Genomic DNA, 22,463 nt, shown 5'->3' on the forward strand with positions numbered 1-22,463 from the left:
GTAGCTATTTCCTTTTTTAAAATTCATTTTAACTCCGGGAATACTGCATTTTGGAAGCATTTTGACCTTTTGCTAAATCACGCTGATACATGAATGAAAATGCAAATTATGCTACACACCAGACAAATATTTCCTGTGCTGCCAGAGCATAAAACAGCTTTGTTCCCTGGCATCCCTGCGTTTATTCTAATAGCAACTTTACAGACTTAAGCGCCTTTGTTTGGTGCTTAAGCCCTCTTGACCCACGGGTAGTCGGTAGGCCCACTGAGAAGAAGCACTTGAAAGTTACAGGTAGACTTGAGACGCGCTCATTTGTTGCCACTTGCTTGAGATCAGACGCTCGTCGGGAGAGGGAGGGAGGGGGAGGGAGGGAGAGCTACACGGTCAAACTGAGCTTTATCTGTCGCTGTGGGTCACTTAATAAGAGCCATTTGGAGCTAGAGGCGACCCGGAGCGCGCAGGAGCCGCAGGCAGAGGCAGATCATCAGTGTGTCAGCAGCAGTCACAATCACACAGATCAGCAGCGCAGAGCACATTGCTCCACACAGGGAAGGAAAAAAACACAGAGAGAGAGAGAGGGGGAGAGAGAGAGAGACAGACGCGGAAGAGAAGTGAGTGAAAGAGAGACGGAGTGAGGGACGGACTGCAGCACACTTTAACTTAACTGCGCTGCGGGATAATTACCAAAAAAAGAAAAAGAGGCGAATCTCAAGTGGCCGCAAAGTGTTGGTGAAGATGCCGCGGGTAGTCCCGGACCAGAGGAGCAAGTTTGAGAATGAGGAGTTTTTCCGCAAGTTGAGCAGGGAGTGTGAGGTGAGTCTGCGGCGCTCGGCGGAAATACAGAGAGAAAGAGGCTCGTTAGAGGAGAGAAGCGTGCTGTGACAAACTTCACACTGTTGGGTAAAACTAATAAAGACTGGCGCACAGAGAGGCTTTCTTATAAGTTGCATTGTTACTCTTTGTTATTTTTGCTCTTTTCCTTTATGTCGTTATGGATTTATTTGTGATATTAATCCCGGATGAACAAAAAAAATTGTATGTATTTTTAGTTTTTTGTTAAAAATACAAACAACAGAGTAGAAAGAAGGATCTGTTTCTGACATCAAGAATCTAAATTCCTCTCGCTTATCTTCAAATTGCAGCTTTCTGAATAGCAATCAGTCCCATTCAGTGCAGATGCCAAATCAAATCCAGCTTCATGTAACAGGTATGTGTGTTATTCTTTTCTCTGTAGATTAAATACACGGGCTTCAGAGACCGGCCCCACGAGGAGAGACAAGCTCGTTTCCAGAACGCCTGCAGAGATGGACGCTCGGAAGTGGTGAGCAAAACAAACATTTTTACTCCTTATAGAAAATAACTGGAGGGGGGGGGGTAGTCCTGTGGACCCATAATGTGACACAAACAGCGGGAAAAGTGCAGAAACTTTTCATTTTATAACAAGCGCACTGATGTGATGTGCAGTGGCTGGATGGTGTTGTGAATGGCACTAGTATAAGAAATCACAAAGACACGGTCGCGGCACTAATACGCGACACTATGAAACCTTATTGTTAAACTGGCTTTGTGCGGATATTTTGATGCGTCCCTGCACCAGGAAGTAGACCTGTTATCAGACATGCAGACCCACCAGACTTCACTCGCGGGCTTCTTTCCTCTGCTGTGCAGCTGCAGTCGTCACATGTCATCACGCAGGCTTCACGGTTCCAACGAACAGAGCAGGAGGTGCAATTTGGGGCCCGAAGCTGCCACTTAAGCTAAACCTCACCTTGCTTGTCTAATGTTGTTGTACACAGGAACCAGACGACAGTAATGATACAAAAGAGTATTTTTTCAATAATCATGTAACTGATTAATACCTGGTAATTAGATTACTATTTTAGTTTAGATACTCAGTTGTGCTGGGCGGTGCCGTGCTCTGCTGTCGCCTGCGTCACACTGATTTATGTAAAAAGTTTTTTCTTTATTTTCACTTAGTGGGGAGCCTGTGGGGAGCTGCTGCAGCAGGAGGTAACTGTGAGCTGGCTCTGCCCGCCTCGCTCCGCTCTTCCAGTGCATCCAGTCAAACGTCCAGTTTGACTGGATGCCTCCCAAAAGCAAATGGCTTTACTCGAGCTCACTGTCACAGCATCACAGTGTCAATTATAGTGCAATGCAGGTGAAACTGCAGGATTCAGCAGTGCGCTCTCTTTGTACCCACAGTGTGAGCAGCACTTAATGTCGCTGTGACGGCTTTAAAACAAATCTGAGTGTGAGATGAATTCTGTGAAAGTGCAACATGTTCCTCTGCATGAAGCTCAGTGTCGAACTTTAACAGCAACATTGTAACAGAAACGTATCTGCATATGTTACCGTCTTCACCGACAAAGCTTTCTCCACAGTAAGCGCAAACAAACCCACGTGACCCGCTTTTGTTTCCTTTCAAACACACAGGGCGCAGCGTTTATAGCGTCAAAGCAAGTCTGGACACATTAATATTCTAATGATGCGATTATCCAAGTCTGTTTCAAACTATCACGCCTCCAATAAAAGGTGAGGTCAGGCGAGAAAGCCTTCGGGCTGCTGGCGCAAACACAGAGCAACTTCTGCCGTCTTAGTCATCCTCGTGGTATTTTTCACAAACACGCTGTCATCCTCGGGCAGCGGCGGTGAGCCCGGAGGGCGCAGGCCATCTAGTTTTACCATCTTTTAGTGGGCCGCGTTGCGTCTGTCTGTCTGTCCGCGCTGTATTTATAAGCCTCTTCTGCCGTGAGAATTGATGGCCACGGTTTTAACGGTTTGACGGCAGCTGTGACATCATGCCTCTGATTTATCTGTCGGCCTGACGCCGTAAAGACCTCCTGCTATTTTAACGGTGAACGACTATTAGACACAATGCGAGTCAAATGCGCTGTCGAGGCTGGCCTTTTATGGAGACAAAGGCTTTTTAATTCTGGATTTTAAAGTTTGACCTCCAACGTGTGTGTAGCGACGTCACAGCACGTTAACGTGTAGCTTTTAATAAAAGGCGCCGTCAATCAATTATTAACTTTTAAAAACAACTGGGAAAAAAATGACATCAGATCTTTTTCCAGCAAAGACTTTTAAATCTCTGGGACTTTAAATAAATCGATTTCCAGAACAAACATGTGAGACTTCCGGACGAACTGTAGGATTAATTTTGCTCGACATGAAAAAATCAAAGACAAAGTTTTAGTGGTTTTGTTTTTCATTATTTTTTGAAAGTAAAATCAGATGTGCAGTAAGTCTTTATGGCTTTGAAAGAAACACTCATTTATCTCGTTTCTGTGCTTCGGTATTTTGTTAGACACGTATCACGAGAAATGAAACGAGCCACGCACACACTGGTGCGTGGCTCTGATCGCAGGGCCAATGTTCAGGATTGATCTGATGGATGCGACAATAATTCAAAGTAAATGATCTTCAGCTCAGCTCATTAGAGATGAGTCCTTTTCTAAACTACTATCGATTTTCATGCTGCGCTGCTCTCTGTCTCTCTCTGCATCTTCATCTCCTTTGACTTCATTTTCTTTGCTCCTCATGCGTCTCTTCGTCTCACTTCACGTCTCCTCCACCTTCGCCTCAGTTTCTCGTCTCCTCTCCTCCACTTCTGTCTTCTTTTCTGCTCCTTTGTCTCCGTTTCCCTCCATCTCTCTTTTTGCCTCCCCTTCCCTCTTTTTTCTCCCAGCAGTAGTAGGCGCAGCAAATTAGTATCAGATGGTTGTAATCCAATACTTCAAATACAGCAGAAACGATGACTCGGCTGTTCTCTGCTCCCCTCGTTCCGTCCTTCTTCTCTTTCATTCAGTTTTTGCTCTCTGATGAGGGACAGATTTGAAAGGGTGCATAATTCATATGCTTCCAGTTTCAGTCGCATCACTAATGCCCTTAGTATTGATCTGTCTCAGCAAACGCAACACATCACACGGACACACAAAGACAGTGTTCGCATTATAAAAACGACATTTTCTAACCTAATTTTCTGCCTCTCTGTTATTCGTTGCTTTCTGACTGCAACGGAGAAATGCATTTTATTGATTTTCATTTCATTTGTGCTTCTGTGTGTTTGTGTGGAGGTACGTGTGCATATTCCGAGCGGAGCACATCCCATTAGAGCGAGAAGCTGTTTCACAGAAACGCGAAAAGAAGAAACACTCGAGCCTGATGTGATTATATGTTTGTGAGGAGAGCAGGCCGCTGTTTCAGTTGGAGCTTTTGTTCTGAGAGGAGAGCGGTTAGACCACGAAGAACCTCAGAAAGGCAAAGAGGAGGAGGCTTTAACATTTGTCACTTATTTTCAGCTTTCCTGCTGAATGTACTTCTTCTGCATTTCTGGACATTTTAAGAAAAAAGAGATTAACATTGATTAATTACAATAATGCAAAACTACTGAACTTCTAAATGCCAGCTTCTGGTTTGTTATCCAGTTTCAAGGCCCAAGCTGAGATATAACAGTAAGGTCGAGCAGATAAAAATGCTCATCCAGAGCCACAGCTGTGCAATATCCTCTTATTATCACTCTGAGTCATTACATACTGAGCTTGCTCAGTCAATATTAGTCCTCTTTACACCCTTTTAGGAATATTTTTAATGTGCAGCCTGATAAAGTTCAATAAAAGTCACAAAACAAATACAGAGCAAGCGACACTGTTAAATGTAACTCAGAAAGTCCATGTTTGAATTATTAAACCAAACCAAGTAGGTTTTTTCTTTTTGCCTATCTAACCAAACAGTGACAGAAAAAGAAACGTGGAAGTGTAAATGCAGCCGTCCCAAACGGGCCTTCAGCTCCTCTCTTTGCTTGGACGTCACTGGCTTCCTAATACTGGCGTGTACACTGATGCTAAAGCTGTGTTCATGTGTGACAGCAGTAAGCAAGAGCCTGTAGGCAGAGCATGGATAGTGAAGACCTGTGGTACCGAAGTCCTGCGTAAAATATATTGTTATTTTCCTCAGAAGCTAAATGAAAACGAGCATTTTGAAGTCAAAACACCAGTTGTCTAAAAAGTTCTGTGTTGAGATCTGTTTTCAAAAAATCAGAACTTCATGCACATTTCAAATGATCTCGTTTCCATTCCTCCACAGGCCTTCGTAGCGACAGGTACCAACCTCTCGCTCCAGTTCTTCCCAGCCAACCTGCACGGAGATCAGAGGCAGGTTCCTACCAGGGAATACGTCGACTTCGAAAGGGAGTCGGGAAGGGTAGGATGAGTGAAAGATGCTCCAGCAAACACATTTCTTTCATTTTGTAGTGTGAAGCGCAGCAGTCAGTGTCAGGCAGCGAGGCGCATCGTTTGCACCTTTAATCACGCAAACAGCAAAACCTGCACAGGTTTGAAAACAGATGTTTAGTCATGTGTGCTTGATTCATATAACGTTGACATTGTGAAACTTTTAACAAAAAAATAGAGAAACGGTGTCTGCCCTTTGCTTTCTGTTCCGCTTTTATTCAAGAAATGAAAATGACACCAAAGACAAAAAAAGCCTCATGTGAATTTCTGAGTAGACGTGTATCAGGACATGTTTGACTTCAACTTTTAGCCAATAACAGCCGACAGAAAACACTGATTTGTGTGTCAGGGGTCGCACAGGCGCCCACGATGGACTTGGATCAATGAGATGTGGACGCATTTAGTCTTTTTTGCAAAGAGAAGCTTTTAAACCAGCGTGGGCTGATTGTGACTGTGAACACGATCTTGTTCTCAGAGGTGAAACTGAGCTTCGTCTCTCACGACAGCAAACTGATGAAAACCTTGTTTGAGCTTCTAACATCAAAGAAGTTAAACAACTTTGAGCTCACAAGATGTTCGTTTGCTGCTGCTTCCAAAGTCATATCCACTGCTCGTAAACCGGCGCTGCCGTGTTTATGTGTATGTTAATTGTGTCCCCTGGCGCCAAGCCTGGACTCTTCCTATGGTTGTGTGTGTGCGTGTGTCAGAAGACCCTCCACGGACACTGGCCAGCTGAAATGAATGCCGGCTGGCGGCTCATTAAAAATGCATTCTGGGGAATCGATGGACCTCCGCGCCCTGAGGCTGACGGGCTAATCTCACACTGTTAATTATTTAGCTCAAGTGCCCTGACGTTGGGAACTCATGTGTGTGTGTGTGTGCACTCGTGTTAATGGGTGATTAGCATTTTGCAGACTTTGTGTTTAGTGTCAGGCAAAAGGATGCACGCGTACGGTTTGCATCTTCTCTGTCACCTTAATGCTGCTCACAGATCTATGAAGTTTTAATGAGGCCAGCACTCGTCAATGTAAAGCAGCTCAACAGTTGTTTGGTAGCGCCAAAGTCGAGGCCTCGCTGTCTGCGTCTCCCTCGTGAGACGAACAATGTTGACGCTCGTGCAGACAGCGTGGCGTTTGACTCCATATTCATGTTTTAAACTGAAACACAAACGAGTCCTTCTGCTCGCTGTCCGGCTCGAGGACACTCTCCTTTCATGCTTCTCCAACAAAAGACGATCTTTTCTTTGATGTAAGATTCATTTTCATTAAACGACACAGGAGAGCGCGGTTTCCCGAGTGCAAACAACTCCACTCTGCCGTATCAGTGCAGAACCTTTGTTCGTGCACTCGGTGTACAGTTTCTGCAGTGTTACTCCACCAATATCTTTAGTTTCACGCACACAAACACACACTGCCTCGCTCTCCCACTGGACCTTCCTGCAGAAGATGACTGTCAGGCCAGGCCAGAGATCTCGTGTACGTTGCAACTTCTTCTCTTAATTACTGTCACGGCTAACCCACACAGAGAAACACGATGCTCGGGGATAGTTGGGGTTTTAACTGCTTGCAAAACAATTCGTGCAGACGAAAACTTTTCAAAATGAAATTACAGCACAGGGTAACTTTAGATATAAATGGGGTTATCTTTCTTGTAGTTCTCCTGATCCTTTCTCTGTTCGTTATTCTTTTGATTTTACATCAACATCCATACTGCTTCAGCTTTTTTCACTCTGCCAGCTGGACTCAGATCCTTTGGGTCCCTAAGTTAGATAAATGGTAAAGAAAATGGGTCCATCCAACCCTCCGTCCACTCCCGGTATGTTTTGCACATATCCTCACTCCCACACTGTGGGCTTCATCCCCCACTCGCTCTCATCCTCACTTCATCTGCTCTACGCCTCCATTTCTCCCCTTTTCCCGCCTTCGTTTCCAAACACTGATGGTGCCAAACCAAAAGAGTGGCACAGCCAGGTTAAACTTGGCGACTGAGCATATGGGGTGTGTGTAAGAAAGAGGGAGAGAGGGAGTGTAGAAGTTACAGGCTCGCTGTTTTGCTGCAGGCTAATGGGAGCCAGCTGTGGAGGAGGTTAATTTTAGCGTTAGCTGCTAAGTTGCTAGCAAGCCTCTGCACAGGAACTGTAGCGCCGGCAGCAGCTTGGTCTGAAACAGACGACAGCACGGTTCTTATTTTAGAGTTTTGGAGCATTAAAATGTCAAAACGTTGACTTTGCGTCGCGCTCAGCGTTGGATTGGTCTATCTGGGTCAACCGTGCCGTGTTCAGAGGCAGGTGTGACCTGAAAATTAAACCCATTTCTAAATAAATGTTGCTGTTTAACGACAAAACAACTACACACTATTATTTAAGTTTCAAATACTGAGTGGTGCTTTCTTCTGTAATCAGAGTAGTTGTTGTTAATCGTGTTTACATGTGATTTGTTAGATGCTTGTTGAGTCATTTTTTTGTTCATGAAAGTCCTTAAAAATCGCTTTTCCCCTTCGTTGATTCTTTCGTGGGAGTAACCACGTTTCTAAAATGGATATCTGCCTTTCTCGCCACATTCCCATCCTCCTCTACTCTGCAGCTTGTAACAGGACAGCTCGAGACATCGCCTTTTTCACTGACCCAAAAGAATCGAGGGGAAGAGGCCATAACACCGTTGGGTTGCTGTTCGGACCCGAGGTGCTAAAGTAAAGGTGCTCTTTTGGATTGAGGTGTGATGATTGTGCAGTCCACTTGTTGTTAGCAGTGTCACCAGTGTTGTGGCTTTCTGCTGCTGTGTGAGGGTTCGGTGTATTGTTATTCAGAGATGCTCTTCTTGGTTTAAGAGGTTTGATTACAGCTGCCTCCTGACCTCAGCATCAGTAAGGCACTTTTGCCAAAGCTGCTGCTCACTGAATACTTTCTCCTTTCTTTACTTTTTATTGTGATCTGTAAACCCCAGTGATGGGTGCATGGGGAAAATCCCAGTAGATCACCAGTTTCTGAAATGCTCAGACCGGCCCACCTGGCACCAACAACCACGCCACGTTTGCAGTCACTTAATGACCTTTTGTCGACATTCGGATGCTCTTTTGCAGGATGTCCTGAGCATGTCTACGCGCCTAAATGCATTGATCTGCTGCCATGTGAGTGGCTGATTAAATATTAGCATTAAGCAGAAGTTGCCTAATAGAGAGAATGTTTTGCGTGTGAAGACGCAGAAAAACTGAAAACATGTTCATGAACCATTTTCAGTCGCACGTGTATGAACTGTAAAGTTGTTGTGTGATGGTTTTCAGCGCTGAGGCTCCGTCTCTGTTAAGTGTTCTGACTTTGATCCGGTACGACGAGCCCGCTACTTGTAACGCGTTACTGTAATCTGATTACTTTTTTCAAGTAACGAGTAAAGTAAGGGATTACTATTGCAAAAACGGTAATTAGATTACCGTTACTTTCCCGTAGGAACGCTGCGTTACTGCGTTACTAAAACCGTGATTTTTTTGCGAGAATGTCTCATGACAGTGACGTAAGCGAGTGCGACGTTCGTGACAACAGCTGTGTGCAGATCAACAATGGATCATATATCGAGTGCAGAGAGAGTATGAGCGTGCAGCGTTTAAAGCGTGGAAGTACTGACCTTACTTTGAGTTTGATTCCATAAAAAGTGACAAAAACATTAGTGTCCGTTGTGCGTGGGAAGAAAACTTCTTTTTACAGCGAAAAAAACCCCTAAACTTCCAAACAAGCACCGAGTAGCTACGACGTAATGGGAAACTCACAGAGAAACTCACGGATTCTTCCACTGACCGCTGCACACCTGCACCAGGGTAAACCTCCGCCTACCCCACTCCTGCTTTACAGGTGAAAATAGAGCAACAGGACCGCTAGTCTTTGACTTTATTTATTTTCTGCTGTGTTTTACTTGCATCTATTTGAAAGACTGAGTGTAAACACACAAAAAATATTTTATTTTATGTGCTGGAATGTGCAGAAAATAGGTTTAAATGTTAAACTAATTTCTTCCAGTCAGAGAATGTTGCAGATAATTAAATGTTTGCTTCATGCATAAAGTTAAAAGATTAAAACTAATAAAACAAGTTTTAAAAAGAGACTTTTCCATTTGATTACATTTTGTATGATGATTATGCAGAAAAAGTAGAATTGGGCTGAAAGATCTATCACTTTATCACCTATTCAGGTTGTAAATCGTGTTTTTAAAAAGTAACTAAGTAACTAATTACTTTTGAAAATAAGTAATTAGTAAAGTAATGGGATTACTTTTTTGGGGAAGTAATCAGTAATTAGTTACTGATTACTTTTTTCAAGTAACTTGACCAACACTGGTGAGTAATCAGATCTGCAAAGTCGTCGAGCTCGCAACCCAAAACACTTTAAAGAATTGTCAGGTGATAACTTACCGTTTGTCGTGACAACTGATGGAAATTAACTCCACTTTTTATATTAATTCATACAAATATGTCGCACACCCAGCGGGCCTCACTCTCTCTTTGTCCGTGCCTCTCCGTGCCAAATGATTAGATACGATTATTGTGCCTGCAGATAAAAGTTGTTCCAGATCGATAGGAGTGAATAGAAAATATGGCAAATATGGACACAGCTGTCGATGTATGTTATTGCACCGCCGCAGCTCCACGCCAAGAGTAAACGGACAACTTTTGAGTCATCGACAGCTTTCAGAAGAAGAATGTTCGCAATCATAGTCACTCTGAAAATGTTTTTTAGGTTAGATACACAACAGTGGTGCAAATCAGCTGCTGCAGAAAGTGGACATTTCAAATGAAGTCAGAGTCACACTGTGATGGATGCAAATGCTTTGGCTTCTTTGATCAATGTGAGAAGACGCCAGCTGTGAACCTAAATGTGCATTTCAGTGTGTTTGTCTTCTTCGTGCTCCAACCTCAGCGTTGTTTTCAAAGATGGTGAAAAAGTTCTTCCAGATGGCAGCGATCTCTCTGACACACACAAGCCCCTCACATCATTCCTTATCTGACGCCTGTGCTGCTCTCTAATTTATTCATCAGCTTTAAGCCTCCAGGACTCACAGCAGCATCATGTGTGCGTGTGTGCGTGCGTGTGTGCGTGCGTGCGTGCGTGCGTGCGGTGTTATGTTTCCCTCTGAACGGAAGCTGTGCCATCGGTGCGTGACTTGTCAGTGACATCATCAAAGCCAGACCACTAATTGGTTCCCTCTGCTACTGCTTCTCTTCATCCAAGCCTGTGTGTGTGTGTGTGTGTGTGTGTGTGTGTGTGTGTGTGTGTGTGTGTTACTCAGACAGCCCGAGTGGCTTTTCTGTTCATTTTAATGAAGGTTGTTTGATTGAAATAAGTTAAAGTAAACTTTGATCTGAGCCCCACAAAGACACACCCACACATACACACACACACACACACACACACACACACACACACACACACACACACACACACACACACACACATCCACACACATCCACACACATCCATGTGCTTCTCCTCCCACAGAGTATCATGTTTCCTGCTCAAGGGCTCAGATCAATGACCACACCCACTCCCACAATGCACTGCTCTGTCTGGTGTCCTCTGTTTGTGTGCTCTTTGTGCGCGTCCCCGTGCTGCATGCTCACATCTTTGTGTTTGAATGGAGCTCTCTTCCTGGACTCAGTCTGGTGAGGAATCCAGCACGAGTGTGTCAGTCCTCTCTCTGAGTCCTTCTCTTCCAGTAAACGTGTGCTGAGCTGGAACAAAGACGTGCAACAGGTCACCTGTGTGTTTCTGTCCCCGTGAGCCTCAGATGTCCTGACGCGATCGCACACTTTTCTCTTCCCGTTGCTGTTTTTTATGGTTTTCCTGCCTCTACAAAAAGAAGGACAGCCAGTGTTCTGAGTGGAAATGTTTTATGTGTACTTTGTGCCTCTGAGTTATTCTTCTTTTTTTACGCTTAGGGTGCTCAAAATGTGGTCAGCAGGTGCACTGGCAGCCTGAAAGCCCATCGAGGAAAGAATTCACTTCTGCTCATTTCATTCATTCATAATTCACGTTCAGACGAGGACACAGGTGAATGTGCTGAACTCTTTTGTTGCCGTCGTCGCAGCGCCCTGAGCCTTCCTTACAGTGACAAATACAGCTGGTTTTTCAGATTTAAATTCAGTGAGCAGTGTTGAACCACCATCCTCGTAAAAGACGCGTTAACTAACTAAAGGCTTTTCGTGTGTTGGCTTTAGCTTCACACTAGGGATGCAACGATACCAATTTTTTAAAAACTGATACGATACCGATACTTGGATCTGAGTACTGAGTACAAAAAACGATACTTCTACCACACACACACACACACACACACACACACACACACACAAATGCAATGAATTGGAAGACAGGTTTTATTTTATTCTCTGCCGATAAAAAATAAAATCTTAATAAAAATGACCACAAAAAATTTCAAGTGAAAAATAAGCACTTCTGTTAAATTATTGCAGAGTCTCCACATTGTAATTTAACAAAATATCACTGAACTATTGGCACTGTCTCGAGCTTTCAGAATAATAAATAAACACTTCTGTTTGGAATAAAATAAATACAAATTAGGTTTGAGAATAAAATAAACTGTTAAATTATTGCAGAGTGTCCATATTGTAAACAAACAAACAAAATAACGAAAGTATTTGGCATTGACGAACAAACTCCTCATCTGCCCGTGGATCATCAGTCCACTGTGCCGTTAAACCAAGGACTGACATCGCGCACACACTGCTTGTCTTTACCTCTTTAGAAACTTTTGGCACCATTATCTCCCTGATGTGTGGGCGGCTGGGAATTTCATATCGCAGCTCGAGCATGCTGAGAAGAATCCTATGTTTTCCACGACCGGCATTGGCTGGTCATCCAGAGCGATAAAATGAGTCAGAGCCTCTGTTATTTTAACTGCCCGTGGATTTTCTCTTGACATTTTTCTTCGCTTTTCCAAAACCTGAGTTAAAGTTGGCTGTTCCACACTGCTGACATTTTGTTTAGCCTAGCTACAGCAGCCTCCAGTTTCTCTTTTTTATCTGGAGCTGCCAGTCTCACTCGCCTAACCCTGTGCCTGTTTAGCGCGGGATGTCCCCCTAGTGGCCAATCTAAAAAACTACAACAAAAATGACAAACCACCCTCTGATTAATGAAATAAGTTAGTATCGGTTCATGGTATCGGTTAACTTTTACGAGTTAACCGATACCACATTTTACAGTATCGGTCCCGATACCCGATACCAGTATCGGTATCGGTGCATCCCTACTTCACACCCAAGCTCACATGTTGGCATCAAAACTATCAGAAAACCTTTAAAATGGTTTAAGGGGTCATGTGTAGCAAACTCACAGTACGTTGTGATATAAACTTCACTGTTTCCCCATTAACTTCTTGCTTTGGTCTCCATCACCTTTGGTTTGCATGTAAAAGGGAAACTGCTAAATCCTGATAAGATGCTGGATGAGCACAGATTGTAAGCTGAGCTTTGAAACAGACGCTGATGTTGGCTGAGTTCAAACCTGATGGATCAGCTGCAGTTTGTGGATCGGTGTAGCGGCAACAGCGTTTCTCCACGAGAGAACGACGTCTGCAACATCATTATTTCAAACCTACAAGATGCATCTGTTTTCCTGCATCACAGTAAACATGGCAACCTGTTGCTCTTTGGAAAATGTTGCTGCTTTGCTGCAAAGTTTTTTTCTTTGCCTGATCAGATATAAATCATTTTCTTGTTTGGACATTAAGCTCCGCCCCCCACCTCCCCATGCTCCACACGGCTGTTGTTGACAAAATCAAGCATGATGAAAATAATGATGTAATGAGAATAGTGAGATACAAAAAACACCAATGATCTGATTCCTGCTACAGTAGCTGAGTAAAGCAGGTCCAGGTCACATGATGTGGGACGTAACCTTCACCTCCTCTGATGTCCTGCAGCTTCTCTTCAGTTCATGGACTGAAAAACAAACACAATACTTTGGAAATCTGCAATCATATCAGTTAAACTGTGTCTGCAGAATATTTGGCAATGCAAAATGTGCAGGTGCGTTTCAGCACGTGTGAGTCTTTGGAAAAATATTTAGTGCTCTCTCGTGTTTGTAAGTGTGTCTCCAGCGCGTGGAAGGATTTGCATGATATTTCCATGAAAGCCACAGGAACATGCCACAGTGTCTGGCACTCTGCTGCACACAGAAAGGACTTTGCATTGCAATGATGCACATTATGTGTCTCGGGGCAGTTAGAGATTCAGACTGGGGCAGGGCCGAGGCACTCACAATAGAGGCACCAACTGCCAGGAATTGTTTTGCAATACAAAGATATGACCTGAAAAAAGTTTCAACATTTTCACTCTGTGAAAACTGAAAAGTGAGGCCTGTGGATCAGTTTGAGAAAAGCTTCTTCTTCGTGGGTTCGTGTTTGTTTGTCTTCACCTCTCACATCTGTCTCAGATCATTTAGATGGAAGCTCAAAGTCGTATTTGACATTATCCAAGATGACCTGGCAGTTACTGTGTGTGTGTGTGTGTGTGTGTGTGTGTGTGTCGCATGTTGTTTTGCAGTCTTTATAATTACAGGGTGGAAAGGCAGAAGAAGAGAGAGTGGTCATACAGTAGAAGAGTACCCTGCTATTATACTTCTGTTGCTTTAGCAGGTGTGTGTGTGTGTGTGTGTGTGTGTGTGTGTGTGTGTGTGTGTGTGTGTGTGGGACAGACAGAGACAATAGGCCTGAGGACGTTAGGCTGTATTCAGCAGGGGATTAGAAACAGAAGGCCAGTAACGTGCTTTATCTACACCTGCTGCTGTCACACCTGGCACACACACACACACACACACACACACACACACACAGGTCTATGACTTTAATCTTTGAGGTGAACTTTATATGTAACATCATCACTGTCAGCTTTGAGTTTGAGCTTTTAATAAGCGCTGAGTTAGTCATTAATTTGCTTTACATTTTCCTCCATGTTTGAGCCAAAAGTGACCATATTTGGACATGAGGGTGGACTGTGCTAAGCTAGCTCTAGCTAGCTCAGAAAGCACATGTGAGCACATCACACAGTTTCCAGTTATTGTGTGGATGCCCTCAAAGGCATCCACACAATAACTATTGAGTTCCTGTTTCTCTTTATTCTTTATACTTTATTCTTCAAGTTGCTCCGTTCTTTGCCGCTTAACTACTTCCACAATTTTTCGTGCAATTTTCACCATTCAAATTTCACAAGATTCTGCTATTTCTGCTCATTCCTGCTATATCTTTTTGTACTTTTAACTAATATACTTTTTAAAATATTAAGCTTTTTATACAATATTTTTGCCCATTGAAATGAATGGAACACATTATCAATGTGGTCACTTGTTCCTGCTCGCCGGGCTGAGCTGTGTTTTAGCTCAGTGAGATGAGCAGCCGTTCTCAGACTGGGAGGCCCGGGTTCAAATCCCGCTTATGGCAACATTTCTTTCAGTTAACAATTAAACTTTTTTTAACTCTTTTCAACACAAATTTAAGCTTTTTCAGCTGTCTTCTGCAAAAACCTATTTTCAGCAGAAATCTGCTGTTTGAACTCTTTTCAGCAGAATTTTCACCTCTTTTCAGCCCAAATTCTGCTTGTTCACCTCTTCTGCAAAATTTTCAGCCTTTTCACATCTTATCAGCACAAATCTCAGCTGTTTTCAGAAAAAAAACTATTTTGAGCAGAAATCCTGCTAATTTACCTATTTTCTGCAGAATTTTCAACCATTTCACTTCTTATCAGCGTAATTCTCAGCAGATTCTGCTCATTTCAGCAGAATTGTCAGACTCTCCATCTCTTTTCTTGTGAGAATGACTTTGGCTCAGTGAGATGAGAAGCTGCCTTTAGACCAGGAGGGCCAGGTTTGAATCCTGCTCAGGGCAAAATAAAAATTTTCACCACTTTTCAGCAAAACTTTCTCTGTCTTTACCCCTTTCAGTAGAATTTTTGGCTTTTCACCACTTTTCAGCAAAAATTTCTGCTTCTTCGCCTGTTTTCAGCAGAATTTTCAGTTTCTTCACTGCCATACAATTTTTGCAGCTTTTCATCTTTTTCAGCTATTTTCAGCAGACAGCTTCAGCGTTACAGCATCCACACAACATTTTCGCAGGAAATGCAAATTTTTCTAGTTGCTATTAAAGGTTCATTCTCAGAGAAAAACTGCAGCACTCAGTTTTTACACAGGTTGTTAACAGTTAACCACACAGTAAGCTGTATTATGTGTTATATTATTACATTAAAAGAGGTCTTAAAAAAAAAACAAGACGTTCAGCTGAAACCAAGAACACAGTCAGAGGTCACAGCCAGCGTAAGCACCAGCCTCATTCGAAGTGGTCAAGCTCTTAATCACACGTACTTTAAAGCAGGGGTGGGAACTCCAGGCCTCGAGGGCCGGTGTCCTGCAGGTTTTAGATGTGTCCTGATTAAATGGCTAAATGACCTCCTCAACATGTCCTGAAGTTCTCCAGAGGCCTGCTAATGAACTAATCATGTGATTCAGGTGTGTTGACCCAGGGACAGATCTGAAACCTGCAGGACACCGGCCCTCGAGGCCTGGAGTTCCCACCCCTGCTTTAAAGTAAACCCACAGAGTTGTCATGGAGCTGCGAGCTGGCTTTTTGTACCAAGTTTGTCGATTTCTTTGTTAAAGTCGGAGGTCTTTGGGGACTGACTCAAGCATGAATCCAAAGACCTGCAGTTTTTGGCACGTCTGTGTAAAATGCAGTTTTACACCTCTGGAGACGGGAAATTGGTTTTAAATCGTTTTGTAGTTAGAATAGGTTTTAATGTTATTGCATAACATGGCTGCAGGATCCGTCTGTGTGATTGTAAGTACAGCTGTTTTAGCGTATTTTCCTTTGCATCATTATTAGCATAATGAGTATATGTCAGTGGATTAACCATTTCTGTCTGGTTTTATTGACTGATCACATGGTTTCAAAATGACCCACATCAGCGATATCACAGAGTGTTCATGTTGATAACTATTGAGCTTCAATCCATGTAGTGTGTGTGCGATGAATAAAGCCTTAAATGAATTCATACCGGAGCTATTGTTGAGATAAAGAATTGAGTTCCATTTGAAATATGAGAATATGGGAATCTTTTCTCCTGCATGCTGGCTACGATCTTTAGACTAAACTCTTTCCAAACGTCTCCCTCACCTTCTTTAACTTCCAGAGATGAGAAAACGACGTCTGCTGGCTGTGAGAAGGCCGTCGTGTGTGCTGTGGATGAATCAGGAATGATTCATGTGATGTGCACTTTATTATCCTCGCAGCTGTCCTGAGACTGTTTTACAAAATCCCTCCATTCTTCAGAGCAGAAGAATATCACACTGCATCATACGAGGCGATCACGGGCGATGAGAGGAAAGAAAGGAGCGAACGGGGAAAGAAAGCATCTGGCTGCTGACTCAGACGCACACATGGGCACGTGTTTATTGTGTGAATAACACACACACAGATTTCCACATAGTTACTACAGTCTTTAATCTAAATCTCACACACACACACACAGACACACACACACACACACACACACACACACACACACACACACACACGCTGGTGTTTGTGTGACTCTTTGTAATCGACACATTCAACCCCCCAGACACTGATGTTACATTCTTCTGGATAATAACATAATTACTGCACTAAATCAGTCGGTGCCTCCTGCTTAGACAGTAGACACACACACACACACACACACACACACACACACACACACACACACACATACACACACACACACACACACACACACACGCACACACACACACACACACACGCCTGAAAGCAAAAAAGTTATGTGCTGAATTGTGATGGAGGGATTAAAGAAGGCACGTTTTTGTGTTACTCGATTGTGTTTGCGTGTGTAGGAGAGACGCACTGCCACAACTCAACGGGCTGAAACACAGATACCCATTGTGATCACACACACTTTGTGGGCACTGGTCTGTGTGTGTCTGTGTGCGCTGTAGTGGGTTGTTGTGCTGACTAGATGGTTGGCATCAGGCTGAATGAAGGGCAGTGTGCCAACACATCTCCCTCCATCTGCGTCACACAATGTCTGCCAACATATACTCTGCCTTTCTCTTTGTTACACACACACACACACACACACACACATAAGCACTTACAACACACCGGTGGATGTTAGCATGTGATACGTCTTTGCTCGGCTCTGTTTTTTCTGACAAAGTGGAAGAAAATAAGACAATTAGATTTCTATTCTTTACACAAACGCAAATATTCACAGAAGAAATAAAATTCGCACTCATTCACAAACTAACTGGTTCTTCCTGTCACGTATCCTCATCAATAACACATGAGGAGAATTCGTTTAAACAGTCAAGAGTAACACGTAACAGGAAGTCGTATATTCAGTGAGCAGAGACACACAAACACACCTGTGAAGGTCACAACAGGTCAGTCAGGATATTTCACCCAGTGTTGCCAACTCCTCAGTAAGGAAAATCGCTATTGGCTGTCCTAAAAGTCGCTAGAAGTCGGTAGATGACGTCATCACCTAATTTGCATAATTGGTCATGCTAATGTAATTGTAACCTACGGTGTTGGAGAGAGAAATAACATCGTGGAAGAGACAGTGATTGGAAAAAAAGCACTATGCTGCTAAAAAAGGAAAAATAGATATTTGCAAAATTCCGCCTAAATATGTATTTTACCTGGTTAATGTGTGTGGGGGGGCGTGGTCTGCAGCGCCGCTGGGAGGCGGACGCACCTGAGCGGCACCCGCAATCACGCCTCGCCGCCTTAAAGTCTGCTCTCTCTGTGCTGTTGTTGGTGTGTGTCGGGCTGTGAGCTGCAAAGCTACAGCCGGCTGTGTGCGTCAGCAACCGTGTGTGAAAAGCGGTCAATAAAGAGATGCTGAAAAGCGTGTTCATGCAAACATCGTCGGGTCTGCCGTGATATGTTTACAATAAGACTTCTGGTCCCGACCGCTGCGCACAGTGTCTGCAATTCGGGGCTTTCATCTTTACAGGACTGTAAGCTGTCGTCTGTGAGGCGTGAGCGTGTTTGTTTGTAACGTAGTTCACGGTGGAGCTGCTGACATAATGTGGATCGAAGATCCATAACTGGCTACCTGGGGTCAAAAGTCTCGATAAAAGCACGGCGTTTCGGCGAGTACACCGGCTTCCGCAAGTGTGACGCTTATTTTGAGCGGTGAAAAAATAATAAGATATAATTTTATTTTTATATTTCAAAATCACAATAATCTTCCAATTTAGAACTACAAGTTAAAAAAAGAACTAAACACAAATAAAATACACTTCAGCGAAATACTTCTAATTTATTTTCCCAAACCACCCGGAGCCGCAGTATAAGAACAAAAGAGCCGCAGGTTGCCGACCCCTGCGCTAGGGGGTCTGAAAACTCGCTAAATATAGCGACAAAGTCGCTAAGTTGGCAACACTGATTTCATCAGCCATCCAATCACTGAGGGACCTCTTCGTGTCCGTCATCAATCTAAGCTGTGTGAAGTAGACAGACGAGAGCGAGCATGATGCTAACGTATGAGTGACAATGTTAGCCACACTCATACGTCTGCATTTCTATGGATGGATAAGCAACAGTACAAAAAAGATGCTGATTGTGACTCTATGATATCATCAGAAGAACCAAAGACCAACGCACACATGTGCACTCACACATGTGCACTCACACACTGGTTTAAAATAAGTCATAATTACTTAGCAAGAACCAAGAACCACACGACACTGCACGTACCAACCGTTAAAAGCAATTAACAAAAACGAAACAAACGGAAGGAAGACAAAATAGTCTCTTAACCAGCGGTCCCCAACCCCCGGGCCTCGGACCGGTACCGGTCCGTGAGTCGTTTGGTACCGGGCCTCGAGAGTTGAGGCTCAGGTGTGAAATGTATAGTTTTCAGGGTTTTTATCGGTTTTCAGCATTATTTTGTTATCGTTTTTATCGTTTACTCGGTTTTCCTGGGTCTTCCCACATGGAAAAGATATTTATAACTCTTATAAAGTTTCTGTCTTGTATGAAACTTGCATGAAAAGCACACAAGAGAGAAAACAGATATAAGATCCCTTAAAAAATTATATAATGAAACTTGTATGTTTTGGATACTTACTAAAGAAATACATGAAAGTACTGAGATAGTGGCCACTTTCATGAGTAAATCATATGTTTTTACTATTTCTTTTCCATATGGGTTTTCTCTTTTTCGGTACCAATACTAGTTTTATTTTGTTGTATTTATCCGCGACACCTTAAAGGCCGGTCCGTGAAAATATTGTCGGGCATAAACCGGTCCGTGGCGCAAAAAAGGTTGGAGACCGCTGACTTAATAAATAAATATATTTATATTCAGTGCAATGCTGCAAGATTCCTGTGTTGAGGATTTAATGTTAGAGTCCAAAGAGAAATCGATCTGATCAGAGAAAAAGACAAAAGAAGCATTTTGACCTCAATGAAAATAAACCCAACACATCTCAGATCGTCAGGCGCAACGGGAGACTCGCTGGTGTAAAATCTAACATTAGAATAATGAAAACGATGAATCATTTTACAACTGCAGCTTTTACCAGGCATCACACACAGAGATGATCCTATCAAAGAGAAAGTACAATTTGAAAGGCCGTGGACTCAAAATAGTGAAATAGTAAAAGAACAAAATCGAGCCAAGGAAACTGTTTCTCACGCTTAACGTCACTTAATAGCAGTCTGTGTGCACGCTCAGCCCTTTAACACAGAAACAGCCGCGGCGCCCTGGTAAATGCACGGTTATGGGAAACCATGTGAAGTATATTTAACCTCAGTAAACTTCACATGTGATGACAAAGCAGGTTGGCACGTGTGGTTTTAGAGTCTGTTTGTTCTTACAAGTGAAAACGTGAAGTTTGCTTCGAACGTTGTTGTTGAAGACTCACAGTGGACGGTCGCACTAAAGTATGTGTAACTCTTACCAGTTAAACCAGTACATACATCGTCTCTGAGAGTAAGAGTGAGGCAGCGCTTCACTGAATGTGGTTCACATTTCCACTGGATTTCTGTTTGTTTTTCATATTCGCTGCAGTGTGTGAGTCCTCCTGTCTTCACGTGTGTGTCTTAGTAAATGGATGTGGGGGTTGACATGGTTCTCTCTCAGAAGGAAGTCTGTGGTCGGGCCGTTTCTACATATTTTCCCCTCACACACACATGCACAGACACACACATGCACACACAAACACACACACGCGTTTTCCCTGTCAAGCTAAATGAAGCTTTCTTTTAAAAGCAATATGCAGCCCCACAGATGTGGAAGCCATTCCTCTTGCTCTCTCTTGCTTTCTCACACACACACACACACACACACACACACACACACACACACACACACACACACACACACACACAGAAAAACATTCACTCGAATAAACACAAAAACCCACAGTCTCTTGGGGTGCGGTCTCCCCTGCAGCCCCGGTGCAGTGTGGGTAGCTGTCGTAAAAGAGGTCCTGTGAGAGAGCGTCCAAAAATAGCCTGAGTAAAAATGCAGGACCAGAAAGCTCACCCAGTGTCTCGCAGAGAAATCCAGTCATCTGTGTGTCTGTGGAAGTGTTTAAGTTTTGTTCATTCATACAATAACACTTATCGATGCTGATAAAAATACACACAAACACAAACACACTCTGCATCTGTCAGAGGTGCTGCTTCATTCAGAAATCAGGGTAAAGAAAAGGCTGAGTGTCCTGCATCGTACATCATGAACTCTTTTGGCTGAAATAATTTCTTAAATCTTGTGAAATTCATTGTTTAGTCTGACTGTGTTTAACTGACTGTGTTTGGCTGCTTCTTTGGGTTTTTGCGTCCGTTCATCTGCAAACGAGCTGAGAACGCAATACTGATTTATTAGATGTGTTTTTATTGATCTCTGAGGGCCTTTCTCAGGAGCACAAAGACTGGTAGAATGAGCCCCGTATGTTTTTGAGGAAGTGAGAAATGTGATCAAATATAAGTTTTTAAGGCACATTGATTTTTGCAGGTTCAGGCTTGCAGAGGCATCTTTGGCCACAGCAGGCAGCTGCTTTCACTGTGGAAACAGAGAGTTACACCCTGAGCATGCTGCCTGCCCAGCAAGTCAAACAAAGTTACACTAGACAGGAAATAAAGCGTTTGAGCTGTTGGTGTCGTGTTTTCTGTTCCTCGAGTATTTTGATGGAACCCAAAAAAACTCTAATTATTTTTTTATCTATTGCCAAATACTGAGAAGGAGTTCAGTTTGCAGCTACTTGAATTTCCCTGCAGGAGTTCAGCCCAGCAAATGCAAACAGAGAAATAGTTTCGTGATCCTACAGACGTGAACGTGGTCTGAACTCAGTCCATGCATACATGCAGACTGCGGCATACGCTCGCTGACCACAGCCTGATCCTCTGTGCTGCTCAGCAAACAAGGAAGAGACGAAGGTTCATGAAATATAAGTGAGCGCTTCCAGTCCCTTTATTATCACAGCTTTCACCTCCCACTGACGGAAAGACAAAACAGAGACAAAACAAGGTCAGAGAAGAGTGACGTGGACGGTCTGCTATCGATCGGCTAATGTTGTTCCGTTTCTCTTTCTGACTTAACTGAAAACACGTGACATTTGAGGCAAGATTACATTTATTTTCAATGAATAATGAAAGGGATGAAAGCTGTGCAGTCTAATGTCTGAATGAGACCATTAAAGAAGCCGCAGACCTTTTCCAGAAGCTTTGAAATTCAAATGCATCTAAAAACGAAAGTTTTTGATATACGACACTCACGTTTGATCATTTTAGCTACACTGTGTCACAGTGAAAGCATCACAAACATTCGTGTACATTCAACGACCTCGACCAGTCGCACGTACACAGTTGTAATTGTGTGTGTGTCATTTAATAGTCCGACAGAGTCTCTGGAGAGGCCTTGACGTACTTTGTGGTCTTTTTCACAGACGGTGGAGCAGGAGGGGTCAGGAAGGCGTCCGCGTCCCAAACACGGAGCTTTAACAGCCGATAGATTCTGATTTAAAGCCGTCATTTCCAATGAACTCGTGCTGCTCCACCCCAGGGCCAAAGCACGATCCGTGCACGCCCTGTATTTTTGTCGTGAGGAGCAGATAACACATCTTTGTGTGATTCAGAAAGAACTGATGTACTTTTAATGACTCACTGCCATCTGCCTTAACAGCGTAGATGTAACTGTGATTACATGAGAGGATTTTGAACAACACCATCA

At 43.3% G+C, this 22,463-nt stretch overlaps 1 protein-coding gene and 1 long non-coding RNA gene across 5 annotated transcripts in view; both read left to right on the forward strand.

The window, feature by feature from the left end:
* The first annotated feature begins 372 nt into the window (after positions 1 to 372).
* Positions 373 to 22,463, forward strand: part of cbfb (core-binding factor subunit beta) — a 33,238-nt gene continuing 11,147 nt past the window's right edge. For 3 of the 4 annotated variants that reach the window (XM_085167331.1, XM_085167332.1, XM_085167328.1), the window contains exons 1-3: positions 374 to 813; positions 1,235 to 1,321; positions 5,086 to 5,202. In XM_085167331.1, the coding sequence (XP_085023457.1) occupies positions 736 to 813; positions 1,235 to 1,321; positions 5,086 to 5,202 (282 nt within the window). In that variant the 5' untranslated portion in view covers positions 374 to 735. Of the gene's footprint in view, positions 814 to 1,234; positions 1,322 to 5,085; positions 5,203 to 22,463 lie in introns of all 4 variants that reach the window. The other variant, XM_085167330.1, reaches the window with a different exon arrangement.
* Positions 5,207 to 20,614, forward strand: LOC146515972 (uncharacterized). The gene is made up of 3 exons (XR_014875201.1): positions 5,207 to 13,898; positions 13,930 to 17,683; positions 18,681 to 20,614. It is a non-coding gene; the product is annotated as an uncharacterized LOC146515972 (long non-coding RNA).

The sequence above is a fragment of the Neolamprologus multifasciatus genome, chromosome 7, assembly GCF_963576455.1.
Source record: "Neolamprologus multifasciatus chromosome 7, fNeoMul1.2, whole genome shotgun sequence".
Taxonomy (NCBI): Eukaryota; Metazoa; Chordata; class Actinopteri; order Cichliformes; family Cichlidae; genus Neolamprologus; species Neolamprologus multifasciatus.